Here is a 19743-nt window from a genome sequence, read left to right as displayed (position 1 = left end):
TATCAGTGAGGTTGCAATTAGGCTCTTGGACTACACAAATTAATTGCATATATGCAAGGGCCACTGATATATATTTTTATTTAATGTGCCTACTAACTTGATGCCCTCTGAATGTCTTTTTGAGATGGTATGTAAACATTAGAGATGCTGTTTGGGTGCTTCTCCTCCATCCTACCATCCAAATGGGCAAAACTGGCCAGTAACACAAAACTAAACTATGCTCCCCTGGTATTTGGGGGTAAGTTTATTTAGTTATTTGCATTTCCAAATAAATTTCCAATTATTTCCAAAATAGTATTTCTATCATTCTTTGGCTGATTGAATCTGCTACACTTTGTTCTCTTAAGAATCTGTGATCTATCACAAGAGCTAATACCACTTCTGTTGAGCTGGTCCAAACCTGCAGTTCTGTCTGAATAATTTCAGTTAATCAGACTCCGAGGTGACTTGCTTGAATTTGAAGTATACCATGAACAGTAGCCTGATAAATTAGAAGAATATCCTTGGGCACAATTTATTTTTAACAAAAATACATCAACAGAATAGAACAGGAAAACAATAGGCAAAAGAATTAAAATAACCCGTTTGTGGCTCAAAGACTGGGTTAATGTTGCACTCTTTCCTAAGTAAGTTTTTGTAATTCTACATAGTAGATATGACATAGTATATACAGATATACATTAATATATATACTTAGTACCAGATCCAACCTCTACCATTATCAAAAGACTCCCTTAGATTTCACACATAAACATATCAGATAGTGATATCATCCTGATACCATTTTCATCTTAAAAAAATACATAAATGAATGATCCAATTGCAAGTTGCATTTTCCTTGCTAATTCTCAGCCAAACATCTCCAGATCATCCAATGTTTAAGAAGTAACTTTGGGTATAGCATTATCAAAATAGTAGACTATTTTTTAAAAAAGTCTGCTTAGATTATTAAAAATTGTAAAAACTCAATCAAGCACGCATCTTATAGACTTATTCAATGAGCAGATGTGTCTCTGATGTGTCCAAACAAATTCTGGCTACAGATAAGTTCTCTTTACTTGAAAACACTTTAGGCACGCTTGGGACATGACTTTTGGCTACACTTTTTAATGTTTTGCTCTTTCCAGGAAACTGCATAATAAAATACAGAGACTTTGATTCCACTGTGGATTTTTGCCACACCTTGGGTACAAGAAGCCGTGAAACCTGAGAGAAAATAAATAGAAAATGCCTTAGATTCAAACTGAATTCCTTTAACAGCCTCTCTGCCCCACAGACTGTCACCAGACTGTAACTGGTCTAGACCGTCCTAGGTGGAATTGTTTAGTGTAAGGTAATGTTTGTTCTTCCAAATGGATTTTAACACATGTGATGGAAGGAATTTTTCTTTCCTTTTATCTTACCTCCTTCGATTGGAGAATTGCCCCCCTGCTGTGAGTTACAACAGGGCAGTTAACCATTACAGAAAGAGCAATTTCAGGGTGTGGGAAGCCAAATATGCTACTGTTATTGGTTAACAGTTAAATTTCACTAGTTGCTGCTGGATTCCTTCTAACTAATAAAGGGGAGAACTAAGCATTTACTGTCCTCGAATTAATGCTGTTTAACATTGATCTATTGCAACCTGAAATTAAAATCGTGATTAAAAATGTGGTTATGTGTGAAAATGAAAAATGCTGCTGACCTTCACATCGTTCTGCAGTCAAGCAGTGCTATGTCAACCATCTGCTATTTTGTGCCAGATTCTACCACTTTTGGTGATCTTAGGCCTAATTTGCAATCAAACATCTTTGGCATAGGAATAAGCCACAAAGTGTTTTACTGGCACACCCATTTCGACACTTGGGCTACTCGTCTTTACCTATGGCCATGCTAGTTACAATCACTTTTGTGGATTGCAATAAAATATCCCTTAAACAGTACCAGAGCATTGCTGTTGTCCAAAACTGAGAGAGCAGTATGAATCCTTTGCAGAACTGCAATGAATTTTGCCCATAGTTTAACCTTTACATAGCTAATAGCTGTGCCTCTAAAGACTTCATCTTTCAAATTCAGCTGCTTTCACGTCTGACCTCTAGCCTTTTACTACTGCTGCAGGGGAGTCTCACCCTTTTCTTACACTTAAGGCAACAACCTTCAAATCCAGCCCCTGAAAAAGCTGTCCAGCTCACCGTGGGCTACAGAGCCCACTATTTCACACCAGCCTTTTCAGAATGAAAGATTTTATTTTCTTCAGTAATAGAAACAAAACAAAACCAAACCAGAGTTTTTCCAATTCAGTATGAAGTCACCATGTTTTCCATCTTGCTTAAGTACAACCGCTGCCTGAAAGCTAAGAGAAGCTCAAACGCTTCAGCCCGTGATAGCAGGGCCTTCATCCATGAAAATCCGCTCCTTCTAGCCTTGCCAGGGCCTGACCTCTTATCCCCACTATTGTTTCAGTTTCTAAGCAATCTCCTATCACATTCCCAACAGTAACAAGACAACTGGCTGAACGCCCTGACACAAATAAGATAAATTCAGAGACACATAATCTCTTTATGATGGAGTAATGTCAGACCTCTCATCTTACTTGAGGTGGATGCATGAGACCACATCAGTCAGGTCGTGTGTCAGGAGCTCATGATGCACCTGAGGCCACGTAACAAGCACGCGTTGGGGGAGGTGATGAGAACAGAGCCATGGCATAGCAACACGGCATCAAATAGGGTCACTTTTTCTGCAGCAAAATGCTGTGAGGTCTCTGGCATTTCAGGACCAGGAAAGATTTTGCAGCTCGTTGCAGGTCCCTGGTAGCACAGCTCATTGACAGCCAAACTTGAGGGCATGAAGACAGGAACATGTCCTAGTGTGAAGAAATGACTGACAGAGTGGACAGAGCAGAAAAGGAGAAATATTCTAACCACAGAGAACAAAATTCAGTTTGTTCTATTGCACACAGTGCTGAGAATGACACTTAATAACCACCTTGTGCAGCTTATCTAAAAATCAGACTAAGCCATAGCAGCCACTTTATTCCCAATTATAATTCTCAAATATTTGGACTGTCTGCATTGACAGTTTAAAGTACATAAATACCAGGTGGTTCAGTTCTCACACACACAAAACAAGTAGAAGAAACAAAGTACTGATGCACTGATGCAGTTGTAAATTTTAAAACACACGTCATAGCAATTTCACCTACTTATACGATTGCCAGATCAAAACCTCCTTAGAATACCAGGATCAATTATTTTTGCTTTAAAAAAGGCATTAGACAATCACAGTTTAAGCTACAGCTTTTTGATGTTTTTCGCAACAGTGTTCTTGAGACACCTGAGATGATAAAAGGTTGCACAGGGGAAAGGCTTTGGCAGACCCCTAGAGGCACATGAGGAAATGGTTCTTCATGGAGAAAAATTTCACAGGCGTTGCATAAGTAGGGAAAAAGCTGGAAAATAATCTTTCGTGTGGTCTTTATACGGAGTAATGAAAGTGAAGTCATCCTTTCTAGGCAAAAAAATCTCATTGTGTTACTGTATCTACCTTTGATCAAGGCACCTGAGATTATCAATTAAGTATTCCTTATTCATTCACATCAGAGAAATTATTCTATATAGAATGCTATCTTTTTAAAGTTTTCCATGGGGTCTTTCCTATTCTCTCTGTTCTTACTCAGCTGCGCTCATCATCCCCAGACACTCACCTACTGTGTGGAAGCACACTTTTTTTTTTGTTAATTGTTTTTTGGCTTGTGGTTTGTTGTGGTGGGGTTTTTTTTCCTCAATGTGCATAAAATGAGGCTCCTGAAAGCTTTTCTTTTAGGAGAAGAAACAGGTAATAGGTTCAAACACATCTTTGTATATAAACAGGATTGATTAAATGTACACATCATACGCTGGGAGATAATTTCTCTGTAGTGAAACATCTTTATGCCTTTCTACCATAATTTTACCAAAAAGTTCTCTGAGCTTTTCTTCAGCGGAGATTTATAAGGACTCCTCTGGTGATACCTACAATTTCCTTCTCTTCCTGTGTGTTTTTCTTGATCTTTCTGTTCTTTCTTTTCCACATACCCCAGCTGCAATCAGACCAGTCCCTCATGTCAGCACTGACAGTCAGCTGGCACTGGAACTAGTTCCTTGCATCATTCGACCTCACAAATAGTTTGTGTTTTGGATGGCAATTTCATGGCTAAGCAAGCCTGTGCGGGAGCTAACCTCTCACTTTGGCTGAATGCAGAACAGCCATCGTGCCCACCCATGTCAGTGAGCTTCTTCCACAAACAGCAGATGAACTTGACCTGTGATTTATTTGATGAAATACAGCAAACTGCTCCCAAAGTTTGGCACTGCAGGACAGACCAGGTACCTGATGTGCATGCAGCAGAAGCAACCAGCCGCTTGTTGGTATTCAGAGCTGCAATGAATAGATGGCAGTTCCAGATCCCCAGTTAGCTTTTGTCAGCAGCAGTATAAAATTAGACATTCTGTGCTGCACAACTTACCCAGGGCTGCCAGTTCACCCCTCTGAATGAGAGGTGATACTTGGTTGTTGTCTGCCCGTCCAGACCATGACAATGATGACTGATAATGCAGCTGTAATGAGATACAATACCAATACTTACTGGTTTATTGCCCTATTATATTGTACATATCAAAGTTCTTATCAATATATATTCAGTGTGAAGTTATGTCATCTTATCTCCAACCCTTCTGTTGTGTAAGCAGCTGGAATAACAGATGGACAAAGGAAAACAAATAGATCAGCCCAGGATCTTTTTTCCCTTGCTTTACTGAAGAGTGTGAAGTGTCAGCTGTGACACTGCAAATTCATTAAATGTAAATTTCTGGCAGATGTTCTTCAGCTGCTTCCCTAGCTTTTGCATTCCAAACCTGCACTGTCAATGTAAGCTGCTGTTAGTTGCCAACAGTGGTGCGTGTTTGTTGCCCTCTCTCCTGCAGTATTTTCTGTGCTGTCTGGCATTTCTGAAATTTGGTTAAGTATCTCTGACACCCAGGAGTATTGCGTTAGCCTTGTATGTATTGCTGCCTCCTGTGATTAACCAAAACTAAAGTGAAAATAGGCCATTTAACTAGATTTCAGCTTTTTTCTTAATCTTTAAGGGGGGCAATATTTGCATTCAGGCATGCTTACCTTGATGCTGAAAACCTCTGATGGCTTCAGTCTGCATGCACATGCTGCACATAACTACTAAGGAACTTTTTATTCTTAATTACTTCCTTGTGAAGTCATTTACCTTTGCACAAACCATCCTTCTGATTCTGTCCTCGTGAATCCACTTTGAACAAGGGCTCATCTGCGCATGTTAATGTATGTACATACAAACCCACACAGGTGATGTGGTGTAGGGAAGGAGGGGACAGTGTCTGCCCTTGGGTGACTTCCCTCTAACTTACAGCCCGGCCAAGAGCAGAATTTGGTGCTGACCCCCTTGTCTCCAAAGCTCAGCCCCATGTTCAGGACAGCGTTCAGGTTTGTGAGCTCTGGTTGGGGCAGCTGATACAGTGAAAAACCTAGAACTCTGCTGCAGACAGAAGTTGCATAGATAACAGAAAATTAACACCCCAGAAAGAGCGAAGGGTGGGATCTTAGTGCTTAGCACTTCGAGAAGGGACAATTAGTATCAATGTAGATGAGCCCAACAAGAATGTAAAGAAGGAGCCTTCTGACCAGGACATGCTAACTGCTAAAAGAAAATAAACCAAGGTAAAGTAATTGTGGTAGTAGATCAGCAACCTCCTACTCACATGGCCCCCACGCAAAGAAGGTGGAACCCCTGTCTGGGGATCAAGCTGATATAGATTAAAACTAACCCAGTGGGCATATATTAGCTTGACATGTTTAGAGAGGACAGTAAGGAAGGCCTAATCCTTAGCTAGCAGATGTTTTAAGATAACGGAAACTAAATGACAAAGACTGCTAATGTATGCAAAGATAAACAGGAACTTTAGGTAAGTGCCCAAGAAGATGAGAAGGACATCTTGAAGAGGCGCCAGAGGGAGGAGGTTCTGAATGTTCAGAAACCTTAGGTATATGCATGACTTTGTATAATAAATATCGGGCTGCTTGTTGAAATGGTGCGCAAGTAAGGAGGAGAGATCCCCCTTGCACCTGGTACTGCAATAAACATACGTGCTTTGTAACTCTGCTCGAGTTGTAGAGCTCGATTCTGCACATCACAGCTGGGCTGTACAGATCATTTAACGAGCAGCGTAATCGTTGTGTTTGTTATTGCCCCGCGCAGTAGTAGTGGGTAAGTACTGCCGTTGCCAGACAGTGATTTGGGGCAAGCACCATCCATGGCCAGCCAACAGGAGGGTTAATTTTGCAACGGGGGCCACATGCTGTGTTGCATGAAGCTGTGTAACCTCCCTCCTCGAGCTCTGCTGCTGGAGTCATCATTCAGTGCCCTGCAGGCTGGAGGGATTTTGGGGACCTGACCTCACCAGCATAGAATGGCTTTGTTCGTTAAGGTCATCTGCACACCATGAGCCAGGGTGCTTGGGAAGACCTGTGCAGCACCCTGCTTCCCAGGCACGCTTGTGTTGCTAATTTGTCCTCCTGCGGGGCTCCGCACAGGCTCTGCTGTCAGGCCACCCGACAGCCCAGGGAAGGGTGCTGCTGGTGGGGGGTGACCCCGAGGGAAGGGTGCTGCTGGTGATGTGTGACCCCAAGGAAGGGTGCTGCTGGTGGGGGGTGACCCCGAGGGAAGGGTGCTGCTGGTGGTGTGTGACCCCGAGGAAGGGTGACATGCCCGTTTAAAAGTGGCATGTCACAGTGGAAGCGGGTATGTTATTGATTGAACTTTCACATCTCAACCAACCCGCTTGTCTCTCTCGTTTAGATAAAGCCAAGTCTATTTTAGATAAGTAAGGCAAGGAAATTTAATTACACGAACTTTTAAATCTCCACCAGCCAGCTTGTCTCTCTATTTTATAGATGAGTAGAGCAGGGAAATTTAATTGCATAAACTTTTAAATCTCAACCAACTAGCTTGTTTTTCTATTTTAGATGGATGAGTAGGACAAGGAGATTTAATTGCATAAACTTTTAAATCTCAGCCAACCAGCTTGTCTATTTTAGATTTGTCTATTTTAGACAGACAAGTAGGGCAAGGAGATTAAGTTGCAAGACCTTTACTGGGGGCTGAATTGTTCTACTCTCGGTAAAAAAAAAGAAAAAAAAAAAAAAAGAAAAAAAGAAAAAAAGAATTTTAAAGTACCCCTGTCCTCAGGCGGCCGAAGGCGGCAGGGCAAACCCGGGCCGCGGCGAGGCCCATGCGCTGCCGGCGGGAGGCCGGAGCGGCCCGGGGTGCCCGGGGAACACGACGCCGGCCGCTCCGCCCCGCCCCGCCCCGCCCCGCCCCGCCCCGCCGGGCTCCTCCTGCCCGCGGCTGCGCGCTGCCGGGCGGCCGGGCTGCGCGGGCCTGGGCGGCTGATGCTGCGGGCCGGGCTGCTCCCCCGCGCCCTGCGGTGCCCCCGCGGCTGGGCGGGCGGCGGGCCCTGCCTGCGGGCCCTGCTGGGGCTGCCGCCGGGCCGGGGCTGGGCCGCGCCGGGGCCGGGCGCCCGGGGGCTGCGCTGGGCGGGTAAGCGGCCGGGCCGGGGTTCCCGCTGCCGGCCCCGGGCGCCAGGCCCCGCCGGGCCCGGTGCTGCGCCGTGCCCCCGCAGGCCCCGAGGTGCGGCCCGGGGCGAAGGGTGGCACCGAGGCGGTGGCCGGTGCGCGGGTGCGCCGTGCTGGAGGTGGAAATGCTCTGTCTTTTTTCAGGTAGATTCTACCAACATGCCACGACAGAGGCCTCCCAGGCCACCCTCGCCAGCGTGTCCCCTGTGTTTGCAGTGGTGAGTACGTGCGGGCGGCCCCGCGGAGCGCAGCTTGTGCAGGAGGATGGGCTCCGTCTGTCTTTTCTTGAAGCATCGTAAGAGCAGGCGGGCTCATCTCTCCGAGAACATCCCTAGTTCTGAGTTGCTGGTGTAAAGTACCCCGACTTGAGGAGCAGTTACGGTATACAGTGTTCATCACGATGTTTGTCTAAGATCCAGCATTTGCTGGAAGTTCTCTTGCCTTGTGAAGGCTGAGAAGGTCTCTCGTTAAGCTGGTCAAGGCTTGCTGATGCCTTTTAGAATTACTATTTTTGTGTCTTGGTAGCTGCAATTCTAAACAACGTAGGATTTGGGGAAAAACAAGCTCGCCATATGTTCCTTTTTAAAATGAGTTTGAAAGCCATTTGCAAGCTTGATTAACATTGTTAGTTAAAACATGCGAGGGAAGCTGAGGCCTCCTTGTTGAGAGCAAAGAGCAGTCACTCTGGATCAAGATGTACACACCTACATCCTTGTGGCTATGCAACCCCAGCTGCAACTCCACTGCAGTGTATGCTTCGGTATGTTTAATTCACAGAAAGTTATTTTTAAAGCTGGTAATATGGAGTTAAGCTACATGGCTCATGAGCAAAACAGCAAACTTTCTGATTAAACCAGACATTGTAGTTTTGTTTTTTTAAAAAAAAAAATACTAGGAGATGCAAGTGTTACTGATTAATCTGAATGACAAATGCTAAGAGAAGAAGGATTTATATGCCAGTTACTAGCTTATTAATAGCCTGTTAATGCAGTACTTGACATGAGCACGAGGCCTACCTACCTGATTTGTGGTACTTTTTAATATTTGTAAAATTTTCAAATTGTTCCAGAGGAAATAGAAAAATTTGTAATCCAGATTGTAAGATGCCCTGCTTTGCTCTTCTCCCTGGTCTCCAGTGATAGGATGCATGGGAATGGTTCAGAGCTGCACCAGGGCAGGTTTGCAGGGTGTTCAGACCCTGGCAAAGGCTTCCCAGAGCAGTGGTCGAGGCCCCGTGCTGGTCAGGGTTTGAGGCATTTGGACCGTGCCCTTAATAACGTGCTTTAGCTTTTGGTTAGCTCAGAAGTGGTCGGGCAGTTGGATTTGACCGTTGTTGTAGGTCCCTTCCAACTGAAATAATCTGGTCTGTTCTAAGTCTGATCCTCTGTAAATCACCTCCTTCCCTGTGTTTACAAAGGACCATGGTCATGCAGATGACACTGGTTTTCTTTGGTGTGTATACAAACACAGTGAAATACATGGCAATTTGGTGCAATGTTTTTCTTAATTGGGTTGAACTGTGAAGACAGGGCATGAAAAGTTGCTTTTTCTTCATAAGGTGTTTGTCACTTAACTTCCAGGCAAGTGCAAACAATTTTAAAGTTGTTGTTTTATAGTAGCTCTGTGAAAAAGTTACATTTGTTTCCATTCCTTTAGATGAAGCTTGACAAAGAGGGAAATGCTACCTATTTTGGTGAGTTTTCATTGTATGTTGGTTGGTTGGTTTGTTTGTTTGTCTTCCTTGTCCAATAAATAAGAGCCCAATTGGGAATCTGCATGGGGTAGGAAATGATGTTTGGGTTACTTCCCAGTGTTTGAGATGTTGCAACATTGTTTCTTTTAGCTGCCTTCTATTGGTCTTCATAGTATCTTTATTGTTACAATTTTTTGTATATTTTTAAGTAATGTTTTCAAAATAAGGTATACCATCTGTCACAGGACGGTCATTTTCACTTCTCCCTTTTTGACCAGCATGCTGCTTTCCCTGCTTTGTTTTTCTGTAGGATTACATGAGCTTTCTCAAATAAGTCGCTCAGTTTCTTACATGAGATTCGTTGTCATGGCCAACTTTTTCACTTGTATCTAGAATTTTTCTCTTTCCACTCACTCAAGATATAGTCTTCTAAACTTTGTGAAAAAATAAATTACATTGAGGAATCAATGGGAGGAAGACTGTTTTAAAGGTAGCCTGGCTTTTGTTTTTTCTTTTGCGGGACTTATTAACACACTAAAATGGTATTTCAGAACATATATGCTTGTCTTCTAAATGTCTTCGTCTAAAAATATTTTTATGACAGAAAAGAAGAAAACAGAATTGTACCAGGAATTGGGTCTTCAGGCTCGAGATCTGAGGTTTCAACATGTAATGAGCATTGCAACTAGGAACAACAGGATCATCATGAGAATGGAGGTAATGGTTTCCCTGTAGCTGAATCTGAACTTGAACCGTGCCTTACTGTTCTTGCAGTTGCATTTTCTTGCACAGTTCTTTTAATACCAGCTTTCTGTGACATGCAGTCCAGCAGTAAATGTGTCTTTGGAGCTCTCCCTAGCAATCGGAGGTACAGGTTCACCAGCAGTACATATTAATGACTGTTGTCCTAGCTGAGCATTGGAGAAACATTGCAAAGATTGTTACAGAAGTGGAGGCTTACGACAAGCCTCTTCTCAGTCGTACCACCACTAACTAGCACAGTGCTGTGTCTGAACTGTGGGAGATCACTAGTTTGCAGTTAGCTTGAGATTCTGTTATTTTCCTGCTGGAAAAGACATTTGAAGAGTGGGTTTATAAAGGCCTAAATTATCAAATGCACTACAGGGATTACAAGAAGTCTTTATTGAGGGTTTTTTTTCAGACTCCTATATGTACTGTCTTTTTCAGTTCTTGAAGGCTGTCATAACACCAGAGTTTCTTCTGATACTAGATTATCGTCATTTAAATCTGGAACGCTGGCTCATCAATGAACTAGCAGCTCAGCTGGCTGGGGAAGGTCAACTAGTTACATATTCCCTGCCCTTTGAATTCCGAGCCATAGAAGCAATCCTGCAGTACCGGGTGAGCTATCTCATTTTTATTTAAGTTGTTTTGGAAGGTGTTGCTTCCTAGAACAGTATGATTTTATTCTCGTGTTAATATTTATACATACACATTTGTATATGTGTTCCTCACTTACTGTAGGAGCTCTTTTTTGTTTTGCTTTTGTTGCTTTAGTATTTATGGGTTTGTGTGTATGTGTTTCCATTCCTTTCCCAAGAAAGTGCTAATTGGATGCGATGGCTTCACCATCCTTTGGACAATTAAAAAACGGGTCAGGGTACCTTTCTAGAGACATGCTGTAGCTGAAATGGAAGTCACAGAAAAGCGCTGAGGATTTTGGCCTCTTGGGCAGCACTCAGATGACAATTTCTAGCTATCCTTAAAAATACATGCTTGTTAATGGCAATATGACATTTCTAGTAGTATTTTAGCTTTATCAGCCTTGTTGGTGTGGTTGTTGCTGGGTTTCAGTTCAGTGCAAATTGCTTTTATAAGATACTGGTTTTTGCACTGGCTTTATCTTGTAAGTGATGTACGCATAGCAAGTATTTCCCAGGCGTTGGAAAGCCGGTTGTGTTAACTGCCCATTACTGTGAATTCTATGTTCAGAGACCAGAGTCAGTTGCCCAAGTCATTCTAAAGGGATTGTTTTAATTCTTATGAAGGATCATGTTGTTGTCTAGATCAGCAAACTGCAGGGGAGACTTAACACTTTGCAGCCTCAGATCGTTGAGACACTGGAAGCTCTAGTGGACCCCAAGCTTTTGTCTGTGGATAGGAGTAAACTACACATTCTCCTGCAAAATGGCAAGAGGTAAATAAGAGTAAGCCGTGAAGAGACTAGAAGATGACCATAGAAAATTATGTGCAATTAAATGTTAGAAAAATGGTACATAATGTTAATTTCCTAGATTGCTGTCAAGCTGGGTTGTGCATCTTCTTTGTAAATTTAAAGATCAGTATATGAAATACCTAGTGATATGGGGAAAAACAGAAAAAGGGTAATCTATTCCAACTTGTCAGAAATACAGTTGAGCTTCTTTGGTAGCATCTGGCAGAATGAAATAATACCTAACAGAACAAAACAACATCACAAAAATGTTCCCCATAATGTAAAACAAGATTAGGCTTTGGATTTATGCTTTAAGATAACTAGTACTAGCACACTGGTACCTGGTGTGTTAGCCTCTCTGAATGACAGTGCAAACAGGCACTCACTACCCACTCACAGAGTGCTGGTTTTTCCTGACTTACGAATACAGCCAGAAAAAAACTTTTGAATCCCTTTTAGTGTGTGTCTGTAGCTCACTGATCCCCAGACAGGTCACTGCCGCCGCTCAGTGTGCGTGGCCCATAGAGGATTTTTTGAAGGAGCTTGTAGAACCCTCCAAGGAAGTCTTACCTGGCCGCTCCTGCTGGCGAGGGTGTTGGCTGGCAAACTCATTTAGAGATTACCTTTCTGCACTGGTGCCAGTGGGGATTACTTGATCTTTTGCCTGTTCTTTCTTCAGCTTGTCAGCACTGGAAACAGATCTTAAAGTTTTCAAAGAAACAATTCTGGAGATCTTAGATGAAGAAGAATTAATAGAAGAGCTCTGTCTGTCTAAATGGACTGATCCACAAGTATTGTATGTATATTTGAAACCACATACATTTTTAACAGTGTGTTTTGTTTAAGGAGAACTTGAACACTGTACTGGGTGTTCCCTGCCAAAAAGCAGAAAGAAAAAGGCTTCCTAATTTTTTAAAGCTCTAATGCTTGCCACTTCAGAAACCATTGTCTTTACCATGTTGGAGAGGGACTCCATTAGCAGTAGTCATATTATGCAGTTTCAAATAGTGCTTGGCATAACAGGACCGCTCATGTAATGGGATGGGAGCAGGATGGCATGAGGAGAAAAAGCAAATGTTATTTTTCAATGCAGACTAAATTCCGGGAGAATTTCCCTCAGTTTCACAAAAAAACTCGAAGAGGCACGTTTTAAATCTTGTCCTGAATAGGTCAGACACCCTACTTCTGTTTTTAGATGTGTTATGAACACCTCACTTCTAGCTTTTTCTTGCCAGCAGAACCTGAAAGAAAGATGCCCTGGAGTGATCTTGTTGTGCACCTGAAAAGCAGCATTTCAGGAAAAAAATATACATGCAGAAATAGTCCTATTGCACTCTCTCAAGTTCTGGTGAAAAGACAGCACACAACAGCAGCAGCACCAGTTGGTTTAACAAAAACTGAAAATCAAAAAGATAACGTATATCAGATCCCAGCATATTTGGGCTGAATTGTATTTAAATCTTGGGTATACAGACATGTTTTATGTTTAAGCAGATAACAAACTACATTTCAGGGTGCTTTGCTAAGTTGCTGATTAATACTTTTGCCTAACGTTGAATGTGGCTAGGAATACTGTTCACACAGTAGTATGGGTTTGAAAACAGGAGATAGTTTCTTGCCCTGCAGAGCTTAGTCTAAACGTGCAGCAGAAACTCAGCATTCCAGAAGTGGGATGCGGTTTGCTTTTTGGATGCCTCTGCAGGAGCAGTATCAGGAGGGCTCTGAATTCCAGGCTGCTCCTGATGCAGCAGCTGTTCGGTCTTTGTCCTGGTTTTGCTCACAGCCTTCCTTCGGACTTAATACAAACTGCTGGCAAGTCTCTTGCCTCATAGTAGGCAATGTGTAGGAAACATCTAGGAAGGACCAAAGTCACCTTGCACTCTCATGCCAGCAGACACCTGAAGTCATCTCTTCTTTCAGACACCGTTGCACAAGGGTAGGAGAGGTGGTGGGAGCTTTTGTAGAGTGGTAGAGCCACACTACGGGATGCAGTGAGGCAGTCCGTGCAGGAGGAAATGCCAGCTACAACAGCACGTTTGCAGGCAGGCTTGCAGTGTGTGGGCAGCTCTCTTGGCTCCGGGACTGATACAGGTGCTGTGTGGTATTTGATGGACTGGAGAAGCCTGAGAAGGTGTGGAGAGTCCCAGTTAGGTGTATAGGTGCCATCAGAGATCATCTGCAGCAGGAATGGTGGGCTGAGCCCAGGGCAGGATGACACAGGCATCGTGTCTGTGTGTGGAGGGATGGCAGATTGTTGAAGGCTCATGAGACAGCCGGAGGCTAGTTAAGGAAAGCAGCTCGGGTGGCAGTTATTTCCAAGTCCCTGTGCCTCTTGTTTCCCTTTGTCTATCCATAGGGGAGCTGATGTAAAACGAAGTAAGACCTTGAGCTGAATCTGTAATAGAGTAGATGGTGCTCTAAGGCTTTCAGGTCTGCAACTCCTCTCACCTGCGTGCAGTAAAAGCCTCAGGGTCTGAAGGGCTTTAAAATCAGCCTAGCTAACTCTCAGTTTCTGGTCCATAAGAGAGAAAGAAACTAGGGGCTCTGTTCTCAGGGAGCATATGTCAGTTGATTTTTAAGATGTATCACTTACTGTCTTGGAAAACCATTTCAGAGAGATTCCTGGTCAGCAATGCCAGGAGGAGATACTTTGGTCCCTCTAGAGAAATAAGGCCACACCACAAGAGAAAAAATTATGTAGAATCTTCCTGGCTTTGCTGCTAGTTTGAAAGCTCTTGTGAATCTCGGGTGCCTCAGCTTTCATCTGCACAGTGAACACTGCCAGCAACGTGCACACATGCTCCAGAGAAGGCTGCTGCACCAGCAGCTGGACCAGGAAGCAAGATGAAAGTCCCTCAGAAAAATTTCACTTAGGAGAGCAGCATCTTCCATTTGATGTTCACTCTTCGGCTCCTTCATGCTCCCAAAACATTTTGCAGTAATTACTGTGTATAGCTGACACACCTTACAACTAAACTATTCTCATAAACACGTAAAACATCTCCTTCACTGTGTAGTTGTTTGTGTGCTGACTTTTGGTTATGTTTTATCCTTGGAGGTTTTGCTTGCACTATTACCAGCTTCCACCACTTGAGGGCACCGAGAAATTAAGCATCTTCTTTCAAAACTGTTAGCCCTTTATAGTAATAATAATATAAACTTTGTAAGTAATATAAGATTTATATAACTTTATAACTTCTAATATCTGAAGAAGTAACATTTGTGGTGGTGTGCATGCCTTGAGCACAGCAAATGCTAACTGCTGTACTCAAAATAATTGAGTGCCTGTACTGATCAGCTGATAGGTATAAAAATATGCCTTTTATTTTAAGCTGTTGGTATTGATGGAAGTTCCTCACTGAAAAGACTGGATTTTGAGATCTGACAACACTGTTGTTGGCTGTTCCCTGCAACTCCTATGTGCCTTGTCTTAATACATCAGTAATACACTTGTATACAACATGTAGCTAACCAGAAAAATATAAATTGTTGCTCACAGTGAGGAGAGTACATCTGGGATTGACCATGCAGAGGAAATGGAGCTGCTGCTGGAGAACTATTACAGACAAGCAGAAGATCTTGCAAATGAAGCTCGTGAACTCAGAGTTCTGATTGACGACTCAGAAAGCATAATCTTTATCAACCTGGACAGGTTAGCTGCCCTCTCTGTTGGACTGCCTGAGCAGAATTCAGTGCTGCCTAGTCTTTCTCAAATCTGCCTGCAAGGAAAGTTAGGGAATTCCGTCTTTGTGAGGGTTTGAATGGACTTGCAGTAACAGCACAAGAAGCTGTGTTGTGCTTTTCTTATCAGTGAACTTGACAGAGCAAAGCAACAAGACACCCTAATCGGTGTGTGGAAAACCCTCCTAGCTAGGCATCAGCTTTCCCTAGCAGGAGAAATCGGGCGGCTCGTAGATCCTTCTGGGGAGCTGTTCACTAAAGGGGATGTCTGCAGATTTAGGGGCAAAATAAAGTTCTGCTCAGGAGAGTTTAGTCCTAGGTCAGCAAAACTCAATTATTGAAGAGTCTGGCTAGGCTGCTCAGGTGTTCAGTACAAGTTGCGTTATCACTCTGTGGAGTAACTTTGTAGTGAGTATTTTCTCTCTCTGTATGTTACAGTTTCGCTACTGGTCAGCTTTCTTACTGAAAAATAATTGTAGCTTGCATTTGCAAGCACGTGCCACTCACTGTCTTTGAGGTCAGTGTTTAATAATCCTTCTCCTCTTTACTGGGGAGTTACCTGTAGAAGCAATTGGTGGATGCTGCACCAGGAAACCACAAAAATCCTTTTGGGGTAGACTTAAATATGGAATTCTCCAAAACTGGGTCAAGTTTATGGTCTGCAGCATTTACCGGCCACATCTTTGCAAGTATATTTGTTTGCAAGGAACAGAATATTTTTGTTGTGAATACATACATAGAAATTCCAGGCAGTTAGTGGTGAGAGAACACAAATTTCTGTGAACATTTACTGTTACTCTGTGTATATACACCTCTGAGAAGTTGAGCGATGCTGGAAAATCTGATGATGATTAAGCAGAACCTGCTGCCTTAGAGGTATCCTGATGCGGCAATTTCAAAACAATAGTCTCTTTGTATTGTTGTATCATGAGCTTTGTGCCTGGGTTGCCTAATGCCAGCGTGGCTTCTTCTCGCTGTTTGGTGTTGGTGTATGCTGTATGGAAGCTGAGAACTGAGGCAGCAAATGAATTTTTGGGTTCCCCTTAAAGATGTTTCTCCTTTCTTTAGCCACCGTAATGTGATGATGAGACTGAACTTGCAGCTGACTATGGGGACTTTCTCTCTCTCTCTTTTTGGACTCATAGGAGTTGCATTTGGTATGAACTTGGAGTCATCTCTCGAAGAGGTAAGGAATGAGTGCTGCTTTTATTAGTGACATTAAACATGGGCCCTGCTCCTGTAGTGCTTTTTATATTCAATATTTCATTTTTTTCTATAGGTAAAGCTCCAGATTTACATAATTTAGTCCAGTGATTCATGTGTTCAAACAGTCACTGCACAGTATTGCAGCCTTTTTTTCTATGTAATCTCCACAGAAAAGAAATGGAAAGACAGATTTATGGTTGTATAAGGACTGATTTAAAGCATTATTAAGGTTTCTTTAATGATCATCTGTTCTTCTGGAAGGACTAGCTTTGTCTGCCAGATACAAGGGTCTCTGGCAAGCAGCCGGGGCATTTCCAGCACACCAGAGGGAATACTCTACTGTCAGTTACATGTTTATACCTAGACTGGGGGGTACAAATTTACACTTGCACGTGCTATCTTTAAAACAAAAAACCCAAAGGAAAGCAAACACTTCTTCCTTTCCAAATCCATTAAACAGAAGAGTTGAATTTTCAAGTTTCCTGATGAAGCAAGGAAAATGGCATGGGACAGTAAGAGAATCTAAATAAAATGCTTTGCTGTGAAACAGCCCTTTTCCCAAGGCGGGGCCTGGCTGTTGATGGTAGAGGGTTTACCACTTCCTCCAGTAAAGGAGGAGAACGCTGCTGGGGGGTGAGAGATTATCTTTGGGTAATCACTTTTCTGAAGATAGAGTTGCCTGACTAATGGGAAGGTTCTGTTGGTAGGACCCCAGAATATTTTGGCTGGTGACAGGGATTATATTTCTGGGAAGCGGTCTGATATGGCGACGTTTGCTTTCCTTCCTTGGGCGGCATCTGGAACCTCCGCTACCTCCTCACGTACGTATGGCTGCCTGGGGTTTCTGCTTCAGGCTCAGCACGTATGGTCCATTTCTAAAGCGGGAATCATGCCGTTGTAGAGGGGTGGGCACAGAGCATGGGGGAATTCAGCTCAGTCCTAGCTGGATTGAATGAAGTGGGAATCCCCAGCACTGACAGAGAGACACCTGAGCAGTAAGATGCTGCTCACTGTTGGCCAGAAGTGAAGCTGCAGGCTGTTCCTGGGACGTGCTGCATTTACTTTCCCCTGGCAGCCCAGGGAAGCTGAGGCCAACGGTAGAAGCAGCCCTCATTCGCCTCGGCCGCTGCAGCAAGGAACATAACTTCTGCTGCTCTCCTCCCACCCACGCGCTAATGCTGGATCTGTAGTCCCCGTCTTGTAAAGAGAAGGTAGGGAGAAAAGGACGCTGAGGACAGGTGCTAGCTGTAACATCTCTGGAGGGTGCTGCCATGGCTGTGATTCCTGGCTCCCAGTCCAGGGTTAGTACTGGCTCCTCCCATGCCCACCAGCTGTCTTTGCCCCTGGCGCTGATGGCAGCGCAGAGCCCTGTCGTACCAAGCTGTGCAAAGATTTCCAAGGAGACCGTTTTCAGATGACATGATTTTGTATGGGTCACTTTCCCTGCTGATGACCTCCTGCCACAGCCTGTGGGACCGTGTTGTATTAGCTCTGTTGTGCACTCTGCGATTTGTAACAGCAAAGTATCAGTGGATTCAAAAGTTAAGTTGCTACAAGTGAGGAAAGAAAGGCAGCCCCAGATAAACTCCGCTTCTTCCTCCCTTGCCCCTACCGGGCAGGCGCAGCCATTTGTTGGGGATTGCTGGCTATGGGTTTGGCTATGGCAAAGATTACAGCTACCTGGATTATCCTCTGGTGTTGTTCGAAACCAGCTCCAGCACGTACTGACTCTGGCTTGGAGAAATGTACTGAAAGGGATGAGGGAAGGAGAAGCCAAGGAGAGTGTTCTGAAAATCAAGCGGAGAAAAATCAGGGTTTGGGCCTCTGTGAAGCTTTATTTCCTTCTGCTGCATATAGAGCAGCTTCTGGTGTAATCACAGGGTGTTTTGTATCTTGCCTAGGTTCCTGCAGTTCTGAAAAAAACCCAGTCAGCAGCTGGAAGAGTGGAGATAAAGAGCAACCTTAAAGCAGAAACATTTGGGCTGAGCAGAAGCACATTAACAAACCAGTAGGAACAGCAGGACTGAAGAGACTTTTACTGTTACACGGTGTTACTGTTACTGGTCACCTCTTGCACTTGTTCTTCCTTACTGAAAACTGCAAGAATTTCTAAACTTGCTAATTTAATACATATTTTGTGCCAAAACCTATGGTGAGATGTTAATGCTCACGCACGAAAGCCAAGAAACACAAGGGAAAACAGTGACGTGCTTTCCACAGCCGTCTCGCCTCTACCCCACTAATTTTCTGTATCACATACATGTACTTATTTTTTGGGCATTCTCACTGTAAGTGTTGCTGTCAAATACTTCTTCACCTAATGGCCTTTCTTAAAGAGAACAGTATTTCCAGCTTCAAAGATGACAACAGTCAGCAGTCATCAATAATTCTGGTTCTGAGCTGAAGGTTTAGGAAGCTGACTTAAAATGTCAAAGAAAAATCCACCCAAAAAGTGGCGCTTTTTTAATACCCTATGTTATCGCAGAGAACACATTTTCCAAAGCGAAAAGCAGATCTGCATCTCTTGAAGCACCGCCTCGCAGTTGGCAGTAACCAGAAATAATAGTTTCCTTTATTTTGAGTGAGCAATAACAGGCTTGGAAGTGTAGCTACTTATCTTGGGTATTCCTTAATGATTAATTTAGGCCCAAAACATATCTAGTTTTAGTAACGGAGCACATTGATTAAGTGTTGGGTGGCAAACACAAGTGTGCATCGTCAGTGTGCACTGATAGAGCTAGCTGCAATTTAAGGACTGGTAATAATCAACAGACTGGTTTGGGGGTTTCTCTTAGGCTGGGCCCTGCTTGCTCTTTCTCTCCGACAAGACACAGCACGGACTAGCCTGCGCCATAGCAAGTAGCCGCGTTAGTAAGGGTGTGGAAGCCTGGTGTCCTGTGATGGGCTGAAAGGAGGAGTAAAAGTCTTGTGCCCACAGTTTGTGTTTTTTCTTGGGACTTCTCTCTGAACTCCTGAGGGCGTTCAGAGAAACTGAAACCTGCCTGAAACTCTGGCAGGTTTCCCTCTGCCTGTTGAGGGAGCGTGAAATCCTCCTACGTCAGGTCTCAAACTGTCTTGCTTCTTGTTTGGTTTTTTTTTTTCACCTCTCTGTACCATACAGTGAGTAGCTCCTTAGGTGCCACCAGATAAATCACTGTCCTGGCAGGGGTTGAAAAGACAGTATCTGTAGCTGTGAACTTTTTTACTCAGGACTAACGAGTCAAAAATGGAAATAAAAAGGTATGTAAATTAAAATTATGCAGGCCTGTGATCTTAGTCTGATTTAAATTGGTTGTATGCATTTACTTTCAAACAGTTGTTCTTGCGCTCTATGTGATTTCAACTGTAGATGTAAAAGACATGT

General features: G+C 43.5%; 1 protein-coding gene across 1 annotated transcript; it reads left to right on the top strand.

Annotated features, from left to right (window-relative positions):
* Nucleotides 1-7420: 7420 nt before the first annotated feature.
* MRS2 (magnesium transporter MRS2) lies at nt 7421-19637 on the top strand. The gene is made up of 11 exons (XM_040588937.1): nt 7421-7588; nt 7768-7841; nt 9280-9316; nt 9921-10033; nt 10505-10678; nt 11344-11474; nt 12172-12288; nt 14992-15144; nt 16242-16359; nt 17087-17200; nt 18281-19637. The coding sequence occupies exons 1-11, from the start codon at nt 7441-7443 to the stop codon at nt 18389-18391; spliced, it is 1290 nt and encodes a 429-aa protein (XP_040444871.1). The 5' UTR covers nt 7421-7440; the 3' UTR covers nt 18392-19637.
* The last annotated feature ends 106 nt before the right edge of the window (nt 19638-19743 follow it).

Source organism: Falco naumanni, chromosome 3, assembly GCF_017639655.2.
Source record: "Falco naumanni isolate bFalNau1 chromosome 3, bFalNau1.pat, whole genome shotgun sequence".
NCBI lineage: Eukaryota > Metazoa > Chordata > Aves > Falconiformes > Falconidae > Falco > Falco naumanni.
Note: the sequence above shows the minus strand (reverse complement) of the source record. Positions and strands in the feature narration are given on the sequence as shown.